Source organism: Homalodisca vitripennis, chromosome 4 (assembly GCF_021130785.1).
Source record: "Homalodisca vitripennis isolate AUS2020 chromosome 4, UT_GWSS_2.1, whole genome shotgun sequence".
NCBI classification, from domain to species: Eukaryota; Metazoa; Arthropoda; class Insecta; order Hemiptera; family Cicadellidae; genus Homalodisca; species Homalodisca vitripennis.
Genome location: NC_060210.1, coordinates 106090155 through 106111672, shown reverse-complemented (window position 1 = coordinate 106111672; position 21518 = coordinate 106090155). Strand labels below are relative to the sequence as shown.

The 21518-nt window shown below is 34.5% G+C and overlaps 1 protein-coding gene across 1 annotated transcript in view; it reads right to left on the bottom strand.

The window, feature by feature from the left end:
- Positions 1–21518, bottom strand: part of LOC124359902 (DNA ligase 1-like) — a 34733-nt gene extending 13215 nt beyond the window's left edge. Inside the window, exons 1-5 of the mRNA XM_046813033.1 lie at positions 21384–21518; positions 16615–16736; positions 15638–15766; positions 11620–11762; positions 9448–9556 (exon numbers count right to left, since the gene is read on the bottom strand). Coding sequence (XP_046668989.1) covers positions 9448–9556; positions 11620–11762; positions 15638–15766; positions 16615–16736; positions 21384–21486 — 606 coding nt within the window. The 5' untranslated portion in view covers positions 21487–21518. The remainder of the gene's footprint in view (positions 1–9447; positions 9557–11619; positions 11763–15637; positions 15767–16614; positions 16737–21383) is intronic.

Sequence of the window (21518 nt, the reverse complement as noted above, 5' to 3'; positions counted from 1 at the left end):
CTTTTTCTTATTACTTACAGCTGAAAACACAACATGTGCATTGAATAAACACATCTCAAAGAGATAAAAAAATATTTTCTTATATCCTTTCACATATCGCCTCATAATTGGATTGTAGGAAAGTACTTGGTCATGTCTGTCAACCGCAAGCATGCCATTATTATAATCCATAATGGCCTGAGGCTTCATGATTGCTCTACAGGGTTGTTCTGGTGTTTCACGAGTATATTTTCCAGTTTCCTGAAAGTTTATGTCCTCGTGTCTTGAACTGATAACTAAGACCTCCTTTTTGTCCATCCACCTCAAAACTAACAGGCCTTCTCCACTTCGGCGTATTGCCTCACCTCTCTCTAGTTTTGTTGTTTTTATTTCTGCTGGCATGTTTTTTCTGTTTGTGCGTATTGTTCCTACAGCATAGGTGTTTTCACCCAAAAGACGACTAAAAAGAGAGGGTGAGGAATACCAATTATCTAAGTGACATATGTACCCCTTCCCTAGGTAGGGCTGCAATAATTGCACAACAATCTCCTCACTAGCCAAACTCCCTGTTGGTAAGATCTTCTTCCCAGTAAGATCTCAAAAGCCGAGCAGTAACCAGTTGCAGCTTCACAAAGTTTGTAAAATTTTATTCCAAACCTAGCCCTCTTACTCTTATTGAATTGAATGTAGTGGAGCCTACCCCTGAATTTCATCAGGCTCTCATCAACTGAAACATTCCTGTTAGGAGTGTAGTTCTTCCTAAACTTTTCATTCCAGTAAGTCAAAATTGGCCTAATTTTTTTTAGTTTGTCAGAATCATTAGTGTGATTATTATCAACAAAATGCAAAACTCGCATTATTGCTTGAAACCTTTTCAGGGTCATTACATTGCCAACAATCTTGGTTTCAATTATTTTTCTGGTCGACCAATAGGCCTGGAGATTTGGTTTTTTTACTATACTCATAATAATGTAAAGAGTGAAAGACGTTTTGATTTCATTTGGGGTACAATCAGTCCACTTATTGTCTGATTTTAGCTGTTTTCTAGAAACATCAGCAAATTGTTGTTAAGCACATCTGTTTGTTTCCATGGCTATCATATCAAACAAATTGTCACCAGCAAAATGTGAAAAGCAGTCAATTTCAGATTCTAGTTCTTCAGGGTTTTCAATGTTTACGCCCACATTTGGGCCAAAAAATAGAATATTAAATGGTTCATTGGACTCATCTTCCCATATGTATGGTTCAGCTAAATCTAAATAGTCATTAGGTGCTTCTAGTCCCAATGACCCGACTGCAACATTCTCAATAATACCGTCTAAATTATTGTTTATGCCTAAATCTACCTGGCCGAACTCCTGCTTTTCAAAGTTAAATTCGTCTGCAGAAAGCTCCGCTTGATCTTCCACAACAATGTCATCCAGGTCTATATCACTAGTAACAAAATCACTATCACTGTCACTAAGTAAAACTCCATCTTTGTTTTATAATTCGATCGATTTCACTGCTGCGTAATCCTGCTATTTTGCGCCGCCGACTACGACTAACCTCCGTTGTCAAAACAATAACAAACATCAGCTGGCTACAAATAAAAGCAACATGTTGTTTTACGAAGTTTAGCCAACTCAAAACATTGAATATTTCATTCAGAAGGCTATGAACAATATTCACGGACTGTTTGGTGCTGCTACCTAGCGGACAATAGACCAACTACGTAGTCAAAGATAATAGCGGAAGCGTTCCGTCACAGCGCGATTGTGGCCACATTTCTACTGGCGGATAGCTTCCGTCACTGCATACCAATGGGTTAATCAAATATAGAAGTTGGAATCACTGAAATGTTTGTAAACAAGTTTGTGACAGTATAATAGCTACACAGAGATGTAATTGTAATTCTCTCTGAAAATGTCTCAGTTGAACAGAAAAAATACATCAAATTTATACACTTTGTAAAACATTTTATGCTGATTCCATAAAGTAGTTTTTACATTAATTTATGTGATACTATGAGGAAATGTATTTGGCTGGAGAACACAGAATTTAATAAATTTTTAACAATACATGTATTTATGAGTATAAGCAATAAATAATCTATAATTCTGGACTGTTATCTGTGAATAGACCAGCCAATGCTAACCCTTTGCACGCCACTAATAAATTCCATAATTTTCCTTTACCAAGACAACCATAAAATATATTTTTGTTTAAGTTAAAAGCTAATTTTTATCAAAACTATATAATAAGAGGTAAATGCAACAAAATATAAAAATATTTACAAATGTTAATTTGATCTAAATTCAAATTCCATGGTACAGTCTGATAAAACCAAAAAATTATAAAACTACTAATTATTATAGCATTTTTTCTATCTAAGGTTTCGTAGATGAGGTCTATCATCTTTCTTACTAGATTTTCCATTGCATTACATCAAATTCTACTCATAAACTAAAATACACTTCGTTGACACTATAAAACAAAACAAAAATTTAAGGCAATCAAAACACTATCTCACAATTAAGAAAAATAACGAGATATGTAAAAGATCCACTTACGACAACCGAAGCAGTAATACATGCTAATGTCAGACAGTGGATATATTTAGTTGTGGCTCTGTAGGATGTGCAAGTCAGAAAAGCAGGTGGGCTGTCTAAAAATACTTCCAGTTACTCAAGATGAGCATAGAGCATACACTTGCAATTTCAAAGGTTTTTGTGAACTTCAAAACTCTCCAAGGAATTCAATGTGTAATTTGGGATATAATTGTTTTGTCTTTACATCAAAGTCTATCATTCGAATATATCCATCTACGTCTGGGAAGGGTTGATAGTTATTTGAAGGAGTGTAATTTCAAGGTGAAAAAGCAATTAAAGTCAAATTCCATAAATCCGGAATCCTATAGTTTGATACGCTTGTTAATCCGGCAGACCTTTTGGAAAAAGTAACATTTTCTTGAACAACACAGAACATCAATCGCAACATTACTACGCACAAATTTTTTTTACATTTGTGTTGGACATAGTGTTTAGCTGGGTGTGGATAAGAGGCTAGGTGTCACATTCGGCCGACTTCATGTGATATCGATAAGACTCGAGTCATGTGACTGAAAATGGCCATCAGCTGTGTAACCAGTTACACTTTTGTATAAATTCAATTAAGTCTAGTAATGGTAAGCCAATTTCACAGTTAACCCATTGCGGATCACTGACGAGCTGGGCTCGTCACGCGGCGGCAGGGCCTAATGGCACAATGACGAGCTCAGGTCGCAAAAGCGGTCTGCTTTTAAATTTCCCTCCAAATAGTTCTTTTAATGTCTGATAGATCGGGCGATCGTCTTCACTTGTCTACTAAGAGTGTTTAACAACGGTCTACGTTTAGAGTTTTCAAAAGTTTCATAAATATCCTACAGATCGCAGTTGTATGTCGAAGTTGAAAAATCATTCTTATGAGTTTACTCTCTGCTTTTTAGCGCTTCTGATTGGGTGTTTTCCTAAGTTGTTATTATAATACTTTTGAGGTTAGTGACACAACTAAACGACGCAGACGTACATATTGGCGGGTTTAGTCTAGACAATGGCGCGGATGTTGTAATCGCTTCGCCCGAGCCGCTTTATTTAGACTATGATTCAGACATCATCCCTGCCACCCCGGAACCTTGCTCGCGTGTTATCGTTCCTACATCACGGATACCCCAGCAGGTCGTTGTTCCATCTGAACGAATACCTTCACAGCTGAATATTCTAGTATACAATAGCGAGCGATACGATGTGGTGCACCATTGCTGTTCGTGCGGCCGCTGACCGTAAATTAATTCGTGCCCGCTGGTGCCCGCGCGCCAAAACAATACGATCCGCAATGGGTTAATGTGCTCAAGCACAGGTTTGTGATGGAACGACTGATGTCTTCGCCACTGCCTTTTGAGATAGGCAAGCTGTGTCTATACTCAATTCCACATTGACCGTGCAGTTCACAGGTTCTAATGGGACATACTCATGTTACTACCTTTACTAGGAACATCATTCCTAGTATCACGCAGGTTGCGCTAACTGTTGTTGTGATCCTCATGAAGGCGCTTAAATAGATTTTATTGTGCCCTGCCTTTCTTGACTCATAGCTCATGTTCATATGTATTTTATGTATGATTTTGTTATGATTGTGTTTAAAAGATAATTTTTATTGCAGTGAGAGTAAAAAGATTCTAGCTTTTGCACATGCAAATAAGGTTACAAATATGGTGTATTTTTATTTATATTATACTGTTTATCCACCGATTCACTCCAGATATTTTTAAACTTAAATTGCAAGATGTCATAGTTCTGAATAGGGTGAAGGCAGGACAGGAAAGAATCTGTTATTTTATCTGAGACTTATGTAAGTTATTAAAATTCCTAGGCATAAACACAACGATAACAGAAGGCTGCGAATTAGACAGGTTTGTAAACAAAGTCAAAATTAAAGTATTCATCAGTTTGGTGGCAGTGATGGGTCTTTGTAGACGTGCTTTGTATAAGTTTAAGCTTACCTACAGTGCTCACTGTAACATGTTTTAAGTTTATTATGTTTATGACCAAATAGCCCTAAGATTGTTCCAAAGGGAGGCTGCCTATTTTCCAAATAGCATAAGCGAATCCACTGACAAGATAATGAATTTCATAAAAGCACAAAATAAATAGCTATCGGTTGGTTAATGGAACCTTCTGCGCAGAAGCAATGAGGGAAAGTTGATGCTGCTTACCCTAGCAGTCAACTACCCCATAGCACAGAGATAAGATAAACCAACTTGCTCCTTCTTCCTAACGAAGAGACCCACTCTGAAAGTATCATGTGATTCGGTTAGGGGAAGAAAGGGTGGCACCGACCCCAAATACTCCAAGAGGATGGACGACCAGGGGGAGGTAGTAAAAAGGCCTAAGTATGCGCCTCATACAGATACACTTTCACCATGCCAAGGGTGCAACTGACATCCTGAGTAGAAGGTTTATCACAACCGGACCTGGATATCACTCTAATCAGGAACCTTGGATCAACAGAGGTTACATCACTTAGGTTGGTATTCTCATTTATGATTGTTCAATTGATAATCCAAGAGCATGTGTTTTAACTTCAAAACATATAACTGCTTTCCCCGTTAGAGATCTAATTACAACAGACATGGTGGCGGTGTCTGTGAACGTAGCCTCAAAACAAGGGGATAAAGAGGTTATTATTACGTAGCCTCAGCCTACTTTCCCAACACGTCAACACACTGCCCATCAGTGGAAATACACAGGTTACTGCAGCACTGTGGAGAAAGAGGTCAGCCCTCATCCTCGGCTGTGACTGCAATGCTCACCACACCTTCTGGGTAGCACCATCATCAACCCAAGAAGTGAGGAGCTCCTGCTGTTTTTGTTCTACAACGATTTATTTCTAGAAAATCACAGCGAGACAAGAAGTTCTGGATATAACTTTACCTAAAGGACTCAAAAACATAAACATAGAAAAGGTGGCACATTTCGCAGGAAGCCTCACTTTCGGATCACTACCCCATTAAGTTCGACATAGAGACGGGAGTTGAGGTGAATGTGACCCACAGGGTTCCAAAATCCACCAATGCCCCAAACGAATATAAAAAAGAAATTAGGAAAAAAAGAAGAACCTGGAAGAATTTTTGCAAAAACATCAATATTTAGCCTACCAGAGGCTGCCAGGCTTCATAAAACAAGTAGCTACATCCAAACAGCAGTCAAAAAGAATCAAATAGGCAATAAGTTCCTTTAAGCCATTTAAATCTCCTAGGCCAGATGGTTTTTTTCCTGTCCTTCTCCAAGAAGGGTTGGACATCTTTTAAATATGCTGATTACTCTGTTTAGAAGCAGCTACGCACTAGAATTTATTCCAAAGAACTGGAGGACGGCACTTGTGGTGTTTGTGCAGAAAAGACAGGGCTGGATCCGACTCCACCCGACTCAAATAGACCCATAAGCCTAACTTATTTTATGGTAAAAACTATTGAAAAAATAATTAATAATCATATTAGGGATGAAACCTAACAGGTACACCCACTCAGTCTAAATCAATATGCGTATGTTGAAGGTTAAGTCTACTACCACAGTCTAGTGGAAGCGGTGGAGGACACCTTTAAAGAAAAACCCCAAGTCAGGATATTTATGGATATTGAAAGAGCTTTTGACCCAGTAGCATATCAATTTATGGAGGCAGCTCTAGAACAGTTTAGAGTTCCCCCAGATGTTGTCAAGTAGATAGTAGTCCTCCTAAAAAGCCAACAAGTTAAAGCAAAGTTCTCCCAGGGAGTAGTTCTGTCTCCCCTCCTGTGAGCGATGACCTTCTAATAAAAGCAGAAAAGAAGAGAATAAGTCTGTTATGCTGACGACCTGTGATTATGGTCAAAGGGAAAAACAAAGGCACGCTGAAACGCCTCATTCGAGAAAAGATAAATTTCATATGCAACTCGGGTCATGGGGAAGTTCCTCGGATTAACCAATCAAAAACAAATATGATAACCTTTACCAGGAAAAGAAAGCTCCAGCTAGTAAAACCTGTCCTGGAAGGAATCAGGATAGAATATTCAAAAGAATTCAAGTATCTGGGCGTCCTGGATTAGAGGTTGACTTTGAACCCTCATATTAAGAACATAATATCCAAAGCAAAAAAAGCCTTGGGAGACTATGAAAAACTCTTTGGATTGAAACCCAAAATTATTTACGGAATATATGAAACCATTATAAAACCAATGGTCAAACATGTTGCATTAGTATGGTGGCCTAAAGTAGAACAAAAACAGCTGCCAAGAGGCTACAGAGTCTTCATAGGCTAGCTTGCATGAGCATCACAGGAGCAATGAGCTCCTGCCCCAGCCTGGTACTTGAAGCGGTCCTCTGGGGCAGGAGGTGATGAAGACAGCCACTCTAAGTGCAATTAAGCTTCTGAGTACAACACTACACTACCGCGAGTACTGAGATAAACACTACCGCCTCAGAAGTCCATATGAAAATCACTTAGGAACTTCCTGAGGCTTAAATATTAACCAACATGTCAGAAGCAATGGTTAAGAAATTCTCCTTTGAAAAACCATCTACAGTCTCTATTGAAAATAGGGAAAAATGGAGTAAAAAGGAGGCCTACCCTACTAAAGGAGTCCAAAAGTTTTATACAGAAGGTTCGCACCTTGACTCTAGGGCGGGATTCGGAATATACGGACCAGGAGTTAGTCTAGCTGTGTCCCTGAGAAAACACACCACAGTCTTCCAAGCGGAATTCATGACAATAGAAGTAATGCACCTGAACACTTATACAAATGAGGCCAAAAAGAGCAAAATATGTAATACTTTCTGACAGCCAGGCTGCACTAAATGTATTTGACACCTGTTTGTTTGTTTTGAAAGCAGTCTTGGAATGCAAAAATGTTCTGGTAGAACTGCCAAAAAAAAGTTACACTCAGTTGGGGCCGGGCCATGAGGGCATTCATGGTAATGAAATAGCGGATACCCTCGCCAAAAAAGGAATAGAGTCCTTTATGGTAACGTCAGAGCGGGGTAGCTTTCTCCTGTAACAAAGCTCTTGTAAAAGATTGAGAAAAGAGGATAAGGTACTTTAATTGGAGTAGGGCCTCACGGTTAAGACAGTAAAAATGTTTATCTCTCCTTATGCTAAAGGGTGGGCATCTCTCCTAGATCAAGAGTAAGGGGGATATAAGAAAGATTATAGGGATGCTGACCGGACATGAATCCCTCAGAAAACATCTTAGCCAGACTGATAAGTGCAGACTCTGCGGAGAAGCAGAAGAATCAGCGGAACACATATGGCTAAATTGTTCTGCCATATCTACAATTCGGAAAAGATTCCTAGATGCCTATCTCCTCAGTCCCAAAGATATCAGAGAAAAGGAGCCCTCAAATCTGATTAGCTTCTGTAAAAGTCTCAGATTTTGAGGGCATAAATACAAGTTAGGGAGGTGCAAAGGTCCTTTTAGTACTAAGTGTGGGGACAAAAGTCTCTTTCCCTCTGGAAAAAAAAAAACACTCAAACGATGATTCGACAGTTTTGTTGGGATCAGTTCAAGCATCTGCCATACAGCCCAAACTTGGTGGCATTCACCGTATTGTTCCTGCACATAAAGCAAGAGCTAGACGGCAAGTACTTTGAATTTGACAATAAGGTAAAATTGCCGTGGAGTCATGTAGAGCTTTTGTCACAGGCAGAAGTTTCTGTAAAGAAGGTTGTTCATCTGCTAGATGATAAGTGCTTGAACATTGGCAGGAACTATGTATTTACTTTCTGAATACAACTTGTATTTATTAATGTCTTATATACAAAATACATGTATGCATACAAAGAAAGGCAAAAATTGTAAACAGCTTTAACTACTGCAATACTTCCCTGTAGAGAAAAAAATATTTGTACAATAAAAATTTGCCTGAAATATAGCTTGGAATACTTCAAAACCTTATTCCCACATAATTAACCCTTAAAGCGCTAATTTAAATTACTGTCAAACGCTAAGACATAAAAAAATATATTTTTTAAAATTTCCCAATGCTAATTTTTGTTTCATATTCCTTGGCATTACCTTTATAAGAAAAAATAATAAACATGTAATATTACATATTTTTAGGAATTTTATTCACACGAAAACTTTTGAAATTTTAGAATAAACTGCATTGCAGGATAATGTACATATGAACACTATTTGACTGATTACATTACATTTATACAGTTTATTTATAATGAGTAAATTGTAACTGAAGTTTCTGTATAATTAGTACATAAAAATAAATAAGTTCAGTATAAGATTTTGAAATGTAATAATATGAAATTCAACACAAACTTATTTATACGATAGCCTACAAGGGAAATGAAACAAATATTGTACTTATAAACCTTACTTATTTAGAATAAATAAACTGGTATAAAATACAAAACAAATAATTGAATAAAAAATATTACACATAATATACCAAAAATGCGCTCAAACTACGTTGTTCGTAGTAATCATTTGGATCATCTGGATTAGCCATTATAACAAAAAATAATACTAAATGTTAGTAAAAACAAACTAAAACACTATTAGAATAACAACGGACTGATTCAAAACACTTTGTTTAACAATGTAACCAACATACGACCAACACACGCGTAGTTAAACAGCTGAATGAAACAAACGCGTCTGTAGGCGTATGCCGCGTCACAGGCCATACAAAAAATGGCGGCGATTGCTTTCAACCCGAGTAGATACCGTTACAACGTCCACCAATGGTGACAAAGCGTTTTATCTAGTCCCAACAGTCGAAAGGAACATCGACCTGCTCTCTTACGGAAGTTTTAACAACTAATTCTTCGCCATTTCAAAAGTAAAGCTTTTGCGTTTGTAGACGTTATCCGCGTTTAAAGCATCGGCAGTTCCGCGTCTATAGGCGTTAACCGCGTAGGAAGGGTTAAACTTATCTACTTTAGAATAATATCATTTCTAACCTCACTAGATGATTGTTTTCGGGACTTTCTTAATGTCTCTTCTTTCTTCTTTTCTTCAAGTTTTTCTAATTTCTCTTTTTGTTTCTTTGTCTTTTCCAGTTCTCTTTCCCTAAAACCCATATCACGTTATTTGATTTACTTAAATAAATAACGTATAATACTTACTCCAGTATGTAATACAAATTCAACCTGGCAAAACACATGACAAGCTGTATGATAATTAAATAAAATGTTTTGGTTATCATGATGTTACTTTCCTACTTAATTGGCTATTGTGTTGGCGAAAGGCCATGTTTTTTATTAGCATTTTTATTTCCATCAAATCAAGTCGAGTCTAATGTTATATAAACCACTGGTTTAGAAGCAAAATAAAATTGTGTGTATACTTAGTGTGATGCTAGTTTAATCTTCTGGTCACATATTTTTATAAGGAGAGGCTAATTCCCTATTAAGCCTTTATTATTTATTCTGCCTTTCCTTCTGGCCTTAAAATTATATTTACTTTTCATGGAAAATTTTTTGTTTGAGAATTAGTAAAATAAATTTCTTTTATTTAAAATTTATTATGAAATAAGAATAGTAATATACATTCTTAGGGCATTTATATAGATTGCCTTAAAACACTATTTAACAATGCACACATATAAAGGAATTATAATACATACAAAAATATGTGTGATTTAAGATTTGTTCATAATATTTCAATAACATCTTTAACCCTTTTAAGGCCGGTGGCGGTAATAGGCACCTATGGTCAAAGTCCAACTGTGTTTAATAGTGACATGTCTGTTCAAGGCCAGGGTGTTTCACAGCTGATGAGCATAGTTTTAGAAAAATATTCATAGGAACGTTATTTTTTATCAAAAACCAATATTTGTATATATTTATTTAAAATTAAATTATCTGTTAAGAAAAAAATACGTTTAAACCCCAAAAATTTCAAAAAAAATAAAACTTACAAAAAAAGTATTTTGGATTTTTTATTTTTTATGTTTCAGAAGATTTTAAAAATATTCAACTATTATAGAATCCTTTTAAACATATATATTTTCAAACTACAGCTAATTATGAGTTGTAGAACATAAAATAAAATTCACCTATGTTAATTTTGGTCTAAAGTAAAGAAACACCACTACTGGCTATGCTGTTTATCAGATCATTTTCACTTATCGGTGATCTCTCCCGGCGCCTTTTACTCATCTTAACTTTAAAACTCACAATATAATATAATACTGATTAAAATATATTTAGTTTTTAGCCATAAACAACAAACATAACTTAATTACATTAAAACATAAAACCAATATTTAATAATTTTATTTTTTGTGAGGCCTTTCGATAGCACGGCTATCTTCTTCAGACACATCACAAAAGTTTAAATATTGGTTTTATGTTTTAATGTAATTAAGTCAACAGTAACCAATATAAGGTCCATCTACAACAACAAACATAACCATAAACTAGACGTCCAAACAATTACGACAACACAGAGTGCCGGCGTCAAACCAGCTGTCTGTTACGTCATCTAAATGCATATATATAAAATATAAAAATTGACAAAAGCGGCAGTGCTTGCCATTATTTATGAAGCCCATATATCCCTCTACACAAGTATATCATGTTTTGTGGCATTTGGAAAAGGAAACCAGCCAGTGAATGGGAAAAATGGACGGGTGCCTATTACGGCCGCCGGCCTTAAAAGGGTTAAATACTGTTAGGCTATGTATAATTATATTATACATACATAACTACTGTCCACATAGAATTCTATTAACATACCTATGTGATAAAACGGTTCTTAATAAACGTAGCTAAATACAAAAATTACGATTTGAGTACACATATTATTTGTTAATCAACATCAGAAAATTCGGGAAGCAAAAGGGTAAAACTAAGTTGTTTGTGTTTGTACAAACTTGGGTTTTAAGCACTGATGTCATCTACAACTACTTAAATTGCACACTTGTACAATTGTTTCATACAATAATTAATTTCTTATATAATTAGTCACATTATTTCTCAACATTTTGGTATTTGCTTAAAATGACAAGTATCTTTTGAAATCATTACAAAGACAGTGTGTGTTAACATTTCAAAAATATAAATAATTTGAAAATATTATCACAAAGTAAACTACAATCCAATGATGTATAGTAACTTGAAAGCACATACTTGCCAATCTTATTAAGTTCTTCTGCACCCCAACATATGGCTCTACTACCAAACAGAGGCCGCGGGTTACATATGTAGCACTTCCAGTCATCATTGTCCAGTTCGGCCAGTACTGACGCTTTCAGATTTAATTTTACACATTTCTAAAAATAAATATAACACAATGTTATCACGCATTAAACGTTTATACTTAAAAGACATTGATATGCAAATAGAAATTTTGTTACTAGATTCATCTAAAAACCTAATGAAACATTGCAAGGAAAAAATCAACCTTTCCATCTTACATTCTGTTGTAAAACAAGATAGATATTTCGAACTAATCACAATACTACCATACGATAATCTTAATTTTTAATGGTGATAATGATAACAAAATTATGATACAAGGACAGAAAATAAAACAAACTTCCCAATATCCATTTTTTTAAATAAATCAAAACTTTATAGGATGTAGATTAATTTACATCCTATAAAGTACTTAATTAATTAATTAATGTACATAAAGTCTGTTTCCTTGTCTTTTTTTTGTTTCTTCGTCAAAGTTTAAGGATGGGACCACTCAATATTATCTAATAGTACCCTCCTCTTATAACCTACCAAATGAAAAAAAATTAATACTATTTACAAATAACTTTTTCTTAAATCATAATTTTAAAAATTCAAAATGTAGTATGGCTCGAGAAGCTAGAATTTTTTTATTTCTGTCTGAATGATACCTTGAAAATGAAAATGACATAAATTATAGACTTGAAATTTCGCATGCAGTTTCATTTTAATATAAGCAACATTGAGTTTGATGATGGTGCATTTCACTCCATGGGATTTGACTCAGCGTTAGTGACTATTTTTACATTTGCCTTATGAGTAACCCAAATTCACGAGAAAATAGAACAAATTGAGTACCGAGTACAATCAAATTAAATTTATAGCGTGAAACGAAAAAATAATAGAGTGGATTATGTTAAATAAAAGTTGGTGACAAGATTTGATTTCAACAGACTCTTGCGTTTTAATAATCTTCATAGCTCACCAGAACTTTTATTATTTGAACGAAACTCAAATTAATGAACTAAAGTATGAATGTATCATGTGGGGAGAGATCCTGAGAAAGATCTCATCCGTAAACTTCAAATTTTGCATGGAACTTAATTTCTACATACACAAGAATGAGTTCTATGTTGGTATATGTCCAACCATGGAATTTGGCTGAGAATAATTTTTGTGTCAATTTCTTTTCTTTATGACTGTCTATCTGAGAATAAAACGAATTATAGATTCAGTTATATGCAATTTTGTATGCATCCTTAGCACAGCCTGTTACATGACATGTGGTAAGCCGAACTTCTACCTAGTTTAAAAGTAATGGAAGGTAAGTGTATAAACATGTGACAATAGTGCCACATAGTCAGTGCCTAGCAATGAGGATTGTTATTATTAAGACAGTTTGTTTGTTTAATTTGCAATATTTTTGAACAGGCTATCAATTGTATTTAATAAACACACATCTCATTAACCTACAATGCACAAGTTTATTATTTAATAGGAATCAACCCAACCTTTTCCTATAAACATATCTTGCAGCAAATTAATTTTTATTCAGCTAAGTATAACAATGTTTATGTGCGTTGTCTCTTAATCCTTTCTGTTTGAAAAGCCAGCAGCACTGGCCACACCAAGGTTACAGACAGCTCGCGTTAGTTTTGCCGTAGTTTGTCCTCGCAACTCGTATGGCCAGTACAGATGGCCGCGCTACTTTCATTGACAGCTCGCGGCCATATTTGTTGTTTGCCTCCCCAGATTGGATCATTTTTCAATTTCCTCCACGTTATTTGCATAGTAATTTAAAATGTTTAAAGAAATAAAAAATAATTTTAAATTTATTTTTAACCCTTTTACTGCCGGCCATTTTTTTATTGTACCAGTCAAAATTGCCAAGGAGGAAAATCACTGTTGTGCATTCATTTACAAAAAATGCTGTATCTTTTTTATTTTTCATTAGATTTGCATGAATTTTTATTTTATTTACTCGTATTTAAATGCTATTTTTTAAATAATAAAAAGACATTTTAATTTGAAACAAACACATTATTTAATTTTAAAAATGATGTAAATAAAAAATAAATAAAAAAATAAAAATTGTGTTTGGCATCTGATAATTTATTTTTAAAATTATACTAAAATTATGAGCATGATATCAATATAAACTAGAGCAATTGCTTAGAACATATACCAAATTTGAAGGTGCTACCTTGAAACATAGCTGCACTATGAGGATTTTTCCCAAAACTGGTAGGCCTCCTCTAGGCCTACCAGTGGAAATTGAAGGTAAACTTATCTGTGCCACATCCCCCTCACTATCTAATAACTCCTCATTATCTGATGGTAAGATACAGTCAGGATCGTCATCAGTGTCATCCACATCACTTTGATTGTCATCAATAGCCCTAACAATAATATCAGATTCGTTCTCGGCATCTGAATCTGACAAATTCTGAAGGAAATCGTCACTCAGTTCGTCTTGCACTTAATTATTGTTCCCTCACTCACAGGAGAGTTAGATGTAACTCTTTTACTCATTTTATCCTTGATCAACAAAAGTAACACTTCAAAAAACTTTCGATAACATTGTAATCAACAACAATGAACGAAGATTTCAGTAACATAACCCGATCAACTGGTTTTGACAGCTGTCTAGGTAGTTCGTCAATTCTAGTCAAAGACGACGAAAATAGAAATCCAAAGTTCTTCAAATGGCTTCTTTCATTATCCTTTGCTCCTAAACAACCAAAATACCGAATATTTTGGCATTTGAACATAACAGTAGCCAGTAACGATAAAAAAAAACAGACGTCCGACATATCGGACGTTGGCGTTTCCGGCAAAAATGCCGACGTCCGATATGTCGGACGTCGGCAGTAAAAGGGTTAATGAATTTCTAATACAAAGATAAAGATGCATTTGGAAATTGTTTACAAAGATATGTAAATGAAATGTTATAACGTAGGCCTTTACAATTATGTTATACTCAGACATGAACTATTTTAAATTTTTTACAGAATAAAACTTTTAAAAAGTACATACCTATGTGTTGCTAAGAATGCTTAGCACACGTCTTCTAGTAAAATTTTCTAGGTTTCTATCCCTTCTATCACTTCAGTGTATAGGCCCACTACGCGTCATTCGTTTTATTTGTACAGTCAATGTTTAGAGAAGAATTATAGGCTAATTTAAAATTTACTCCTTTACTTTAAAATAAAGCTGCTAGATAGATTTCAGCATTCACCATTCATTATAAAACAAAGAGAATATTAGAAAATAACTGCAATGTTTAGTGGCCAGTGGTGCTGGCCTTACGAGCTATGAATGTATTATATCTTGGCCAGTACAGCTGGACATACCAGCTGAGATAACATTACGGCAAAAATTAATCCGTGCTTCCAAAAAAATGGCGGCGACCAGTAGAGCTCCAAGGAAAAATTATAAATACTGCCTTCATGGGTTAAAATCTTGTTAAATATAATAAAAAACACAAGTTTAAAAACTTCTGGATGCAAACAATAAGGTCAAACAGTAGCACACATTACTTTTAAGTCCTTTCCTCTCAAGTTAATTTGATAAAGCCTAATCATACTATAGATAGTTTAAAATATCCTCTAAAACATCCACTGAACGATGAATGGGTCCACACACATGTGCATACATAACACAAACAGGATGTAAAAAAAAAAAGATATTCAGTACATTCTAACACAATATTAGAAATTAAAATTGTGATTCTGAATAGATAAACCTGTTTGGTCTGTAGGCTAAAAACAAAATATACAGAACGCATTATGAATTAGAGTTGTTTTGGTGGATTCCTGGATTCTATCTTACAATCGTACAAACTAAAAAAGATGGTGACATTTTTGTAATTATTGATAAATTGAAAATGGACATAATAACGCACTTTTTCCTACTTTTTTAAGAGCAATGGCGTAAGAAATGAAGTGTACCATGCAATTTCAATTCTAACCTGACAAAAGGCGCAGGTACAAGCTGAGCATAGGAAGAGAGTGCCTCCTTGTCCACACCAACGACAGTATTTGTCATCTCCATCCTCATCTGCTGAGAAACATCCATCTCCATAGAAGGTAAAACAAGACTGAAACAATTGAATGTTGAAACAAAAACTAATATACTTATTATAATTAATTGATTCACAACTGAAAGGATACCAAACTCAGTCTACACACTATTTAATAACACTGGAGTAGAGAACACACTTAATTATGAGGGCTGTTTTAACTTCTGATCATGCTGTGAAACAGTAAGTCACATGATATATGATGCAACAATGCACAGTAGTAGGATTATGCATGCTTTCCGCCAACACGTCACACATTATTGGGTGTCCAACACATATAAATGGCTACTACGACTCATTCTACAGCCAAATGCTAAATATGAAGCAATACTCGATTCTTGCACAGCAAAAATTTACTGAAGAATGTCACGAATACACAGTGAAAAAGTTGAGAGTGATGGTGTAGTGCATGATTGGTATTTTAAAGATTTGATTTGATATTCATTCAAAAGGAGATCAATGACACAAATCTGTTACACAAGAAGACTTTATTGATCATACGGTTAAAGGCAATTAAAGGTTTACCATTGTCTGATAAATTTCTTGAAACTTTAAGATCAGCCTATTACAGTATCATAATGAAACACAAGGCTACAATATTATCTCATAATACCTCTGCCTTAAGGACTTATTAATCAAGGTCTTAAATTAATTTACAAAGCTGTATCCAAAATAAAATGTAAAGCCATTTACATACCAAAGCATTCTTTTAACAGAATAAAATACTTTGCTCTATTATTTCCATATGGCAGTACCACCATGGATATCTTTAACTTTAATATCTTGATTTTATAATATAATATAAACATAAAGTCATTAAATAAGAGGTATATTTACATAATGAATTTAACTTAATTGGAAATTACCTCACAAACGAGAACCTGGAGACATCTATGGATATAAATCTGCTTTCCTTTATGAATATCCTGAGCAAGAGAAACGGAACAAACTGTGCATACTAACTTTTCATCCGTTAATTTTTTGGGATCTGAAAAAGAAAACAAAAGAAAACTTAAGAGTGATATAACCTTCATCCTTTATAAAAACCAATACAGTAAATGACAGGAAATATGTATATATACCTATATATACTATATATATACATATATATATATATACATATATATATACATATATATATATATATATATATATATATATATATATACACACACATATATATATATATACATATAGGTACATTTTTTCATAAAGAAAGTAAAAAATTGTGTTAGCAATTTGTAATTTTGCGCACTTCCAATCAGGTGTCGTCCGCAAGTAGACTTATTTGGATTCAAGATTCAGCTTCCACACATCACTAGTTGTAATATTGTGTAATCGAATTTTTTCAAGCGTATTTTAAACATTTATGGTGTATTAGAATCGATCCATCTTTGGTAAAAATTACAGGAACATTATATAAATTCACGCATGTTGTTTTTAAGGAGCCTAAAATTCATACATAATTCACGTTTTTCCATATTATCATCGTTGGTGGCAGCTCTGATTACAATAGCACAAAAGTACCTTGATTCTAAATATATATCCCACTGCCGGCCAATTTATGCATCAGAAAGTTATCTGCTAGAGAAATTAACCAAAGTGCAGTTAATTAGCGACCTATAGAATCACAGACACCAGTACAGAACAGAACCTTCCATAGTTACCCTCAGAATAAGAGCACTATAATGTTATCCATTACTGGCTCTTAAATATGTTGTGTTTGGCTTTTAAGATAATACAAAATTAGAATTACTCGATCATAACAACACAACTAACAAAGTAAATAAGTACAATAAAGACTGTTGTTCAAATCACGTGTCTGTTAGATTTTAGTCGTGGACTACGAAACAACATGGTGTAAGGCTCTACATATATGTTGGACTATTTGATTTGAACAGTTCAAATATTATCCGACTGATTATCATGTGTGCAGTAAAGTTATTTAGAAGAATGTTTGATTAGAGAACGGGATTTTCACCAGCCGTCGTCCAGCCAATGCCACTAAGATGACGAAAACTGACGCGTGGTAAATTCCACCGGCTGGCAGGGATCGTTACTTCTAATCTTTACCTCAACTTATCTTCCTGAATCTTTTTCTTTCACGATTTAAATTAACACATGTTACACTATGACACAAAACGTGAGCAAAAATAATAATAAAATAAAAACATGAAAAAAAATGAAATGAAATGAAAAATGACTTTATTACATGCAGAAAAATCGAACACAAAACGAATGTAAATAACTGGAATTGAGACGTTTTTTTTTTTTCGTCACCTCATACTAAGAAACTGCTGATATGAAATGTGGCAATGCCGCCACGTGAGGGAAAAAGTGGAGTGCAGTACCTGCCCATGGGGCAAAGCTTGCAATAATATGTCTCTTTCTATAAGCGCAATAAAGCTATTCAATATAACATTCCTCTTTGGAGATTTAACAAGATTTGAGCTAATCTAACACATGCAAATTGTGCAGAAGCAGAATTAACCTTTAAGTTAATTTTTCCTGTGATTTGTGCAGCAAGGAAAATATGCCTAGGAGATTATTATCATTACACTGAAGACAATCAAACAATAGAAATGCAAAAATATAAGAGGTTTTTTGCAAAAACCTTAGATTTGGGTTCAGTAAACGGAAGGAAGGTACCTGTAAGACTAACTGCTGGTCCTTTGATTCATCCATTAAGAAAGATGTTCTTTCTTGATATGTATTTCTGTTACTATTACATATAATTAGGCTTGCCATAATTTTTTACCGGCCAACCGGGACGCCTCTGTTCAAAATGCGTGGGGGGGGGGGGATAAATATGAAGTCAAATTAAAAATGAAAACCAAAAAACTTTGTGTATAATTGTATGAATTTAATTTAATTTCTAAATAGTATAAAAGTGATTATACCTTATAACAATAAAAATACAGTTTGGGTTATATTTTTACACGGCTTTCATTAAATAAATTGAAACCATTAAACAATACAAGCTTACTTCAGGCTATACCTTAAAAACATTGACAGCTATAAAATGTAAAAGCAAGGCTTATTTTTTATACCATTTGTATTTTTTACTAGAGCAAATCTTTCTCAATAAGTCTTTTTTGTTTTTTATTTTTTCATAAAATTCAGTGCAGCTAACTGCAAAGTTAACTTTGCATAACATTAAATTTCGAACTGTGGATTCGTGCATTAATCCTCGATTATCACTCCAGGCAATGTTCATCATGGAGAAAACTCTCTCAACTGGAGCAGATGTTCCAGGAAGACAGTAAACATATTCAATTATAAGTCCAAGATTTGGCACTGAAATATTCTGCTGTTTAAAAGAATGGAACAGCTCCATCCATTTTTCTTCACTTGGTTTCTTCTCGTCTTCTTTTTCCCATATTTCTACTTCTGAGGCCCAAAATCTCTTGGCAAGGACAACCTCGTCAAAAAGTTCGTCGATGTTTATCTTGAGTTTTCCGGTACTTTTATTAATTACTTCTGCAGTTCTTTCAATGTATTCCCATGAAATGCTGTTTACATTGATCCAGACGAAATCTTGATCTTCTCCAAAACTATCTTGCCAAAGTGTAAAGTAAGAAATAGACCTACTGTAAAATTCGTTAATATCACTGGTCATTTGGTTACTGTCAACATTGCTTTTACCCTAAGTGTTTTAAGGACCGTTTTTGCTCCACACGGGATGAAGTTAGACTCCTCTCTTCCATGTTGTATTAACTTGCGGTATTTCAATATCTGCAAATTCACAGAATTCTTTGAGTTGAGTAACCCTTACAGTGTAAATGTGAAAATACTTGTAGATTTTCACAACAAGGACCTCGATTTCAATGGGAAGCACATCTACAGCAGTCTGGACAGCGTTTATTGATCTTCCAAGTTCGTTCTTTATAAGAGTAAATACATTGTTTTTCCCTCTTCTCTTTACTCCACCAAAGTTTGTATTGCAGTTATCACCACAAAATCCTACAACTTTCTCTTCTAATTTGTTTTCTTTAAGAACTGTCATCAGGTGATTAAACAATATTTCAGCGGTTTCGCCTGGTACAGACTTAAAGTCTAATAGCTTGACTTGCACACCAGATTCCTGTTTAAAATAACGCACAACTATAGGAACAAGTTTAACTTCTTTTTTGTTTGAAGCATCCATACTTAACGCAACAAAGTTTGCATTAGATAAATCATTATTTAACTCCTCAAGTGCCAAAGGTGCTATCACATTTAAAATTATAGCTTCACATTTAGTTTTGCCCAAGGAAAATTTCGGTTCAAAAAATTTTGAAATTAACTTAGAGGAGCACGAGTTTGAATTAAAACTCAAATTGTGATTCGCTGTATGATAGGCGAATGTTGCCTCTTTTGCAGCTACTTCATACTCGTTGTCTTGTGGATTGATGTTTTTGAAAAAAAGTTGAAATTTTGGAGCAACCAGCAAGTTGCCATTGGGCATAAACTATTTTTATGTTTCTTTGAATTTAAATGATCGTTAACATCAGATTGGCCCCCATGAGCTACAGAAAATTCAGAACCACATTGCTCACATTTTACTCTGTCATCCTGTGTACATAACTTTTTTAAGAAAGGATACTTGCTCTGAAGGTTGTCATTAAATCTGCAGACTCTTTTAGACATGATGTGGCTACTAAATTACTAAAACGTCACTCAAACAGGCACTAAAGTTTTAGAATACAAAGAAAACACTAAATTAGTTTTGAGCACTTCAAACTCACACTATAGTGTAAACAATACATCAACAACACAAGGGATATATACTGTCATAAATAGGATTGAAATGAAATAACCACTATTCACGTGAAACTAGCGACAGAATATGGGCTAATGGCGGCTGTTTGTTTACTTTCTTCTTCAATCGGAATCGACTCGCGTTTTTCCGTAATTTCTCGGCAGAAATTGGGCGTTTCCGTAATAGGTCGGTTTATTTCGGGACCACTCTGAACCGATCGAGTGTTGTGTAGTCGTGAACTTCTAGACTAAACTACAACTAGGCCTAGCTCAATTGTATAAAACATTCGGCTCCTATGACGTGACCGGGACAAGCAGGCAACCGGGCGGGACACCGGGACAAGCTTGCAAAACCGGGACTGTCCCAGCCAAACCGGGACGTATGGCAAGTCTACATATAATGATGGCAAACTGTGTCTGTAATCCCATTATTTTTTAACTATCCAACGCCAATAATAAACTTTAAATCATTTATTAAAACATTTTGTTACACAAACAGAAGGGAATAGTGAATACAAGACATAATTAAGGAACATTTTAAAACCTGAAAGTTACAGAGTAAAAGCTAGAAGCAAATATTTTCACAAGAACTTAGTTTGCTGGCAGTACAAGAGCCGATGGGTAATTTGCTTACTTATATTAACTTAACTTATATTAACTTATATGACAAGAAGTAGGCTACTGTAAATGTACATTTAAGGTTTACTAATTAAGATATTTTTTACTTAAGTTACATTTATTTATGCTAAACAACAGCTAATATTTTGTTCAACAAATTTGAATTCTACCTAGTCTAAGGAAATTACAATCAAAACAGTTATGGAATGAAATAAAACTGTGTTATTCAAAATAAAAATATGTACTATCTTTAGATCTGGTTAGACTCTAGTCCTACCTGGAAGATATTTGTTTCGATACTGCACTTCTTCTGGAGTAACTTTAATAAGCAATGTTTCTCCAGGAATACGAATGATTTTATCCGTATCTTCTCCACCCATTCTGAAAAATTATATTCTATAATAGAACACTA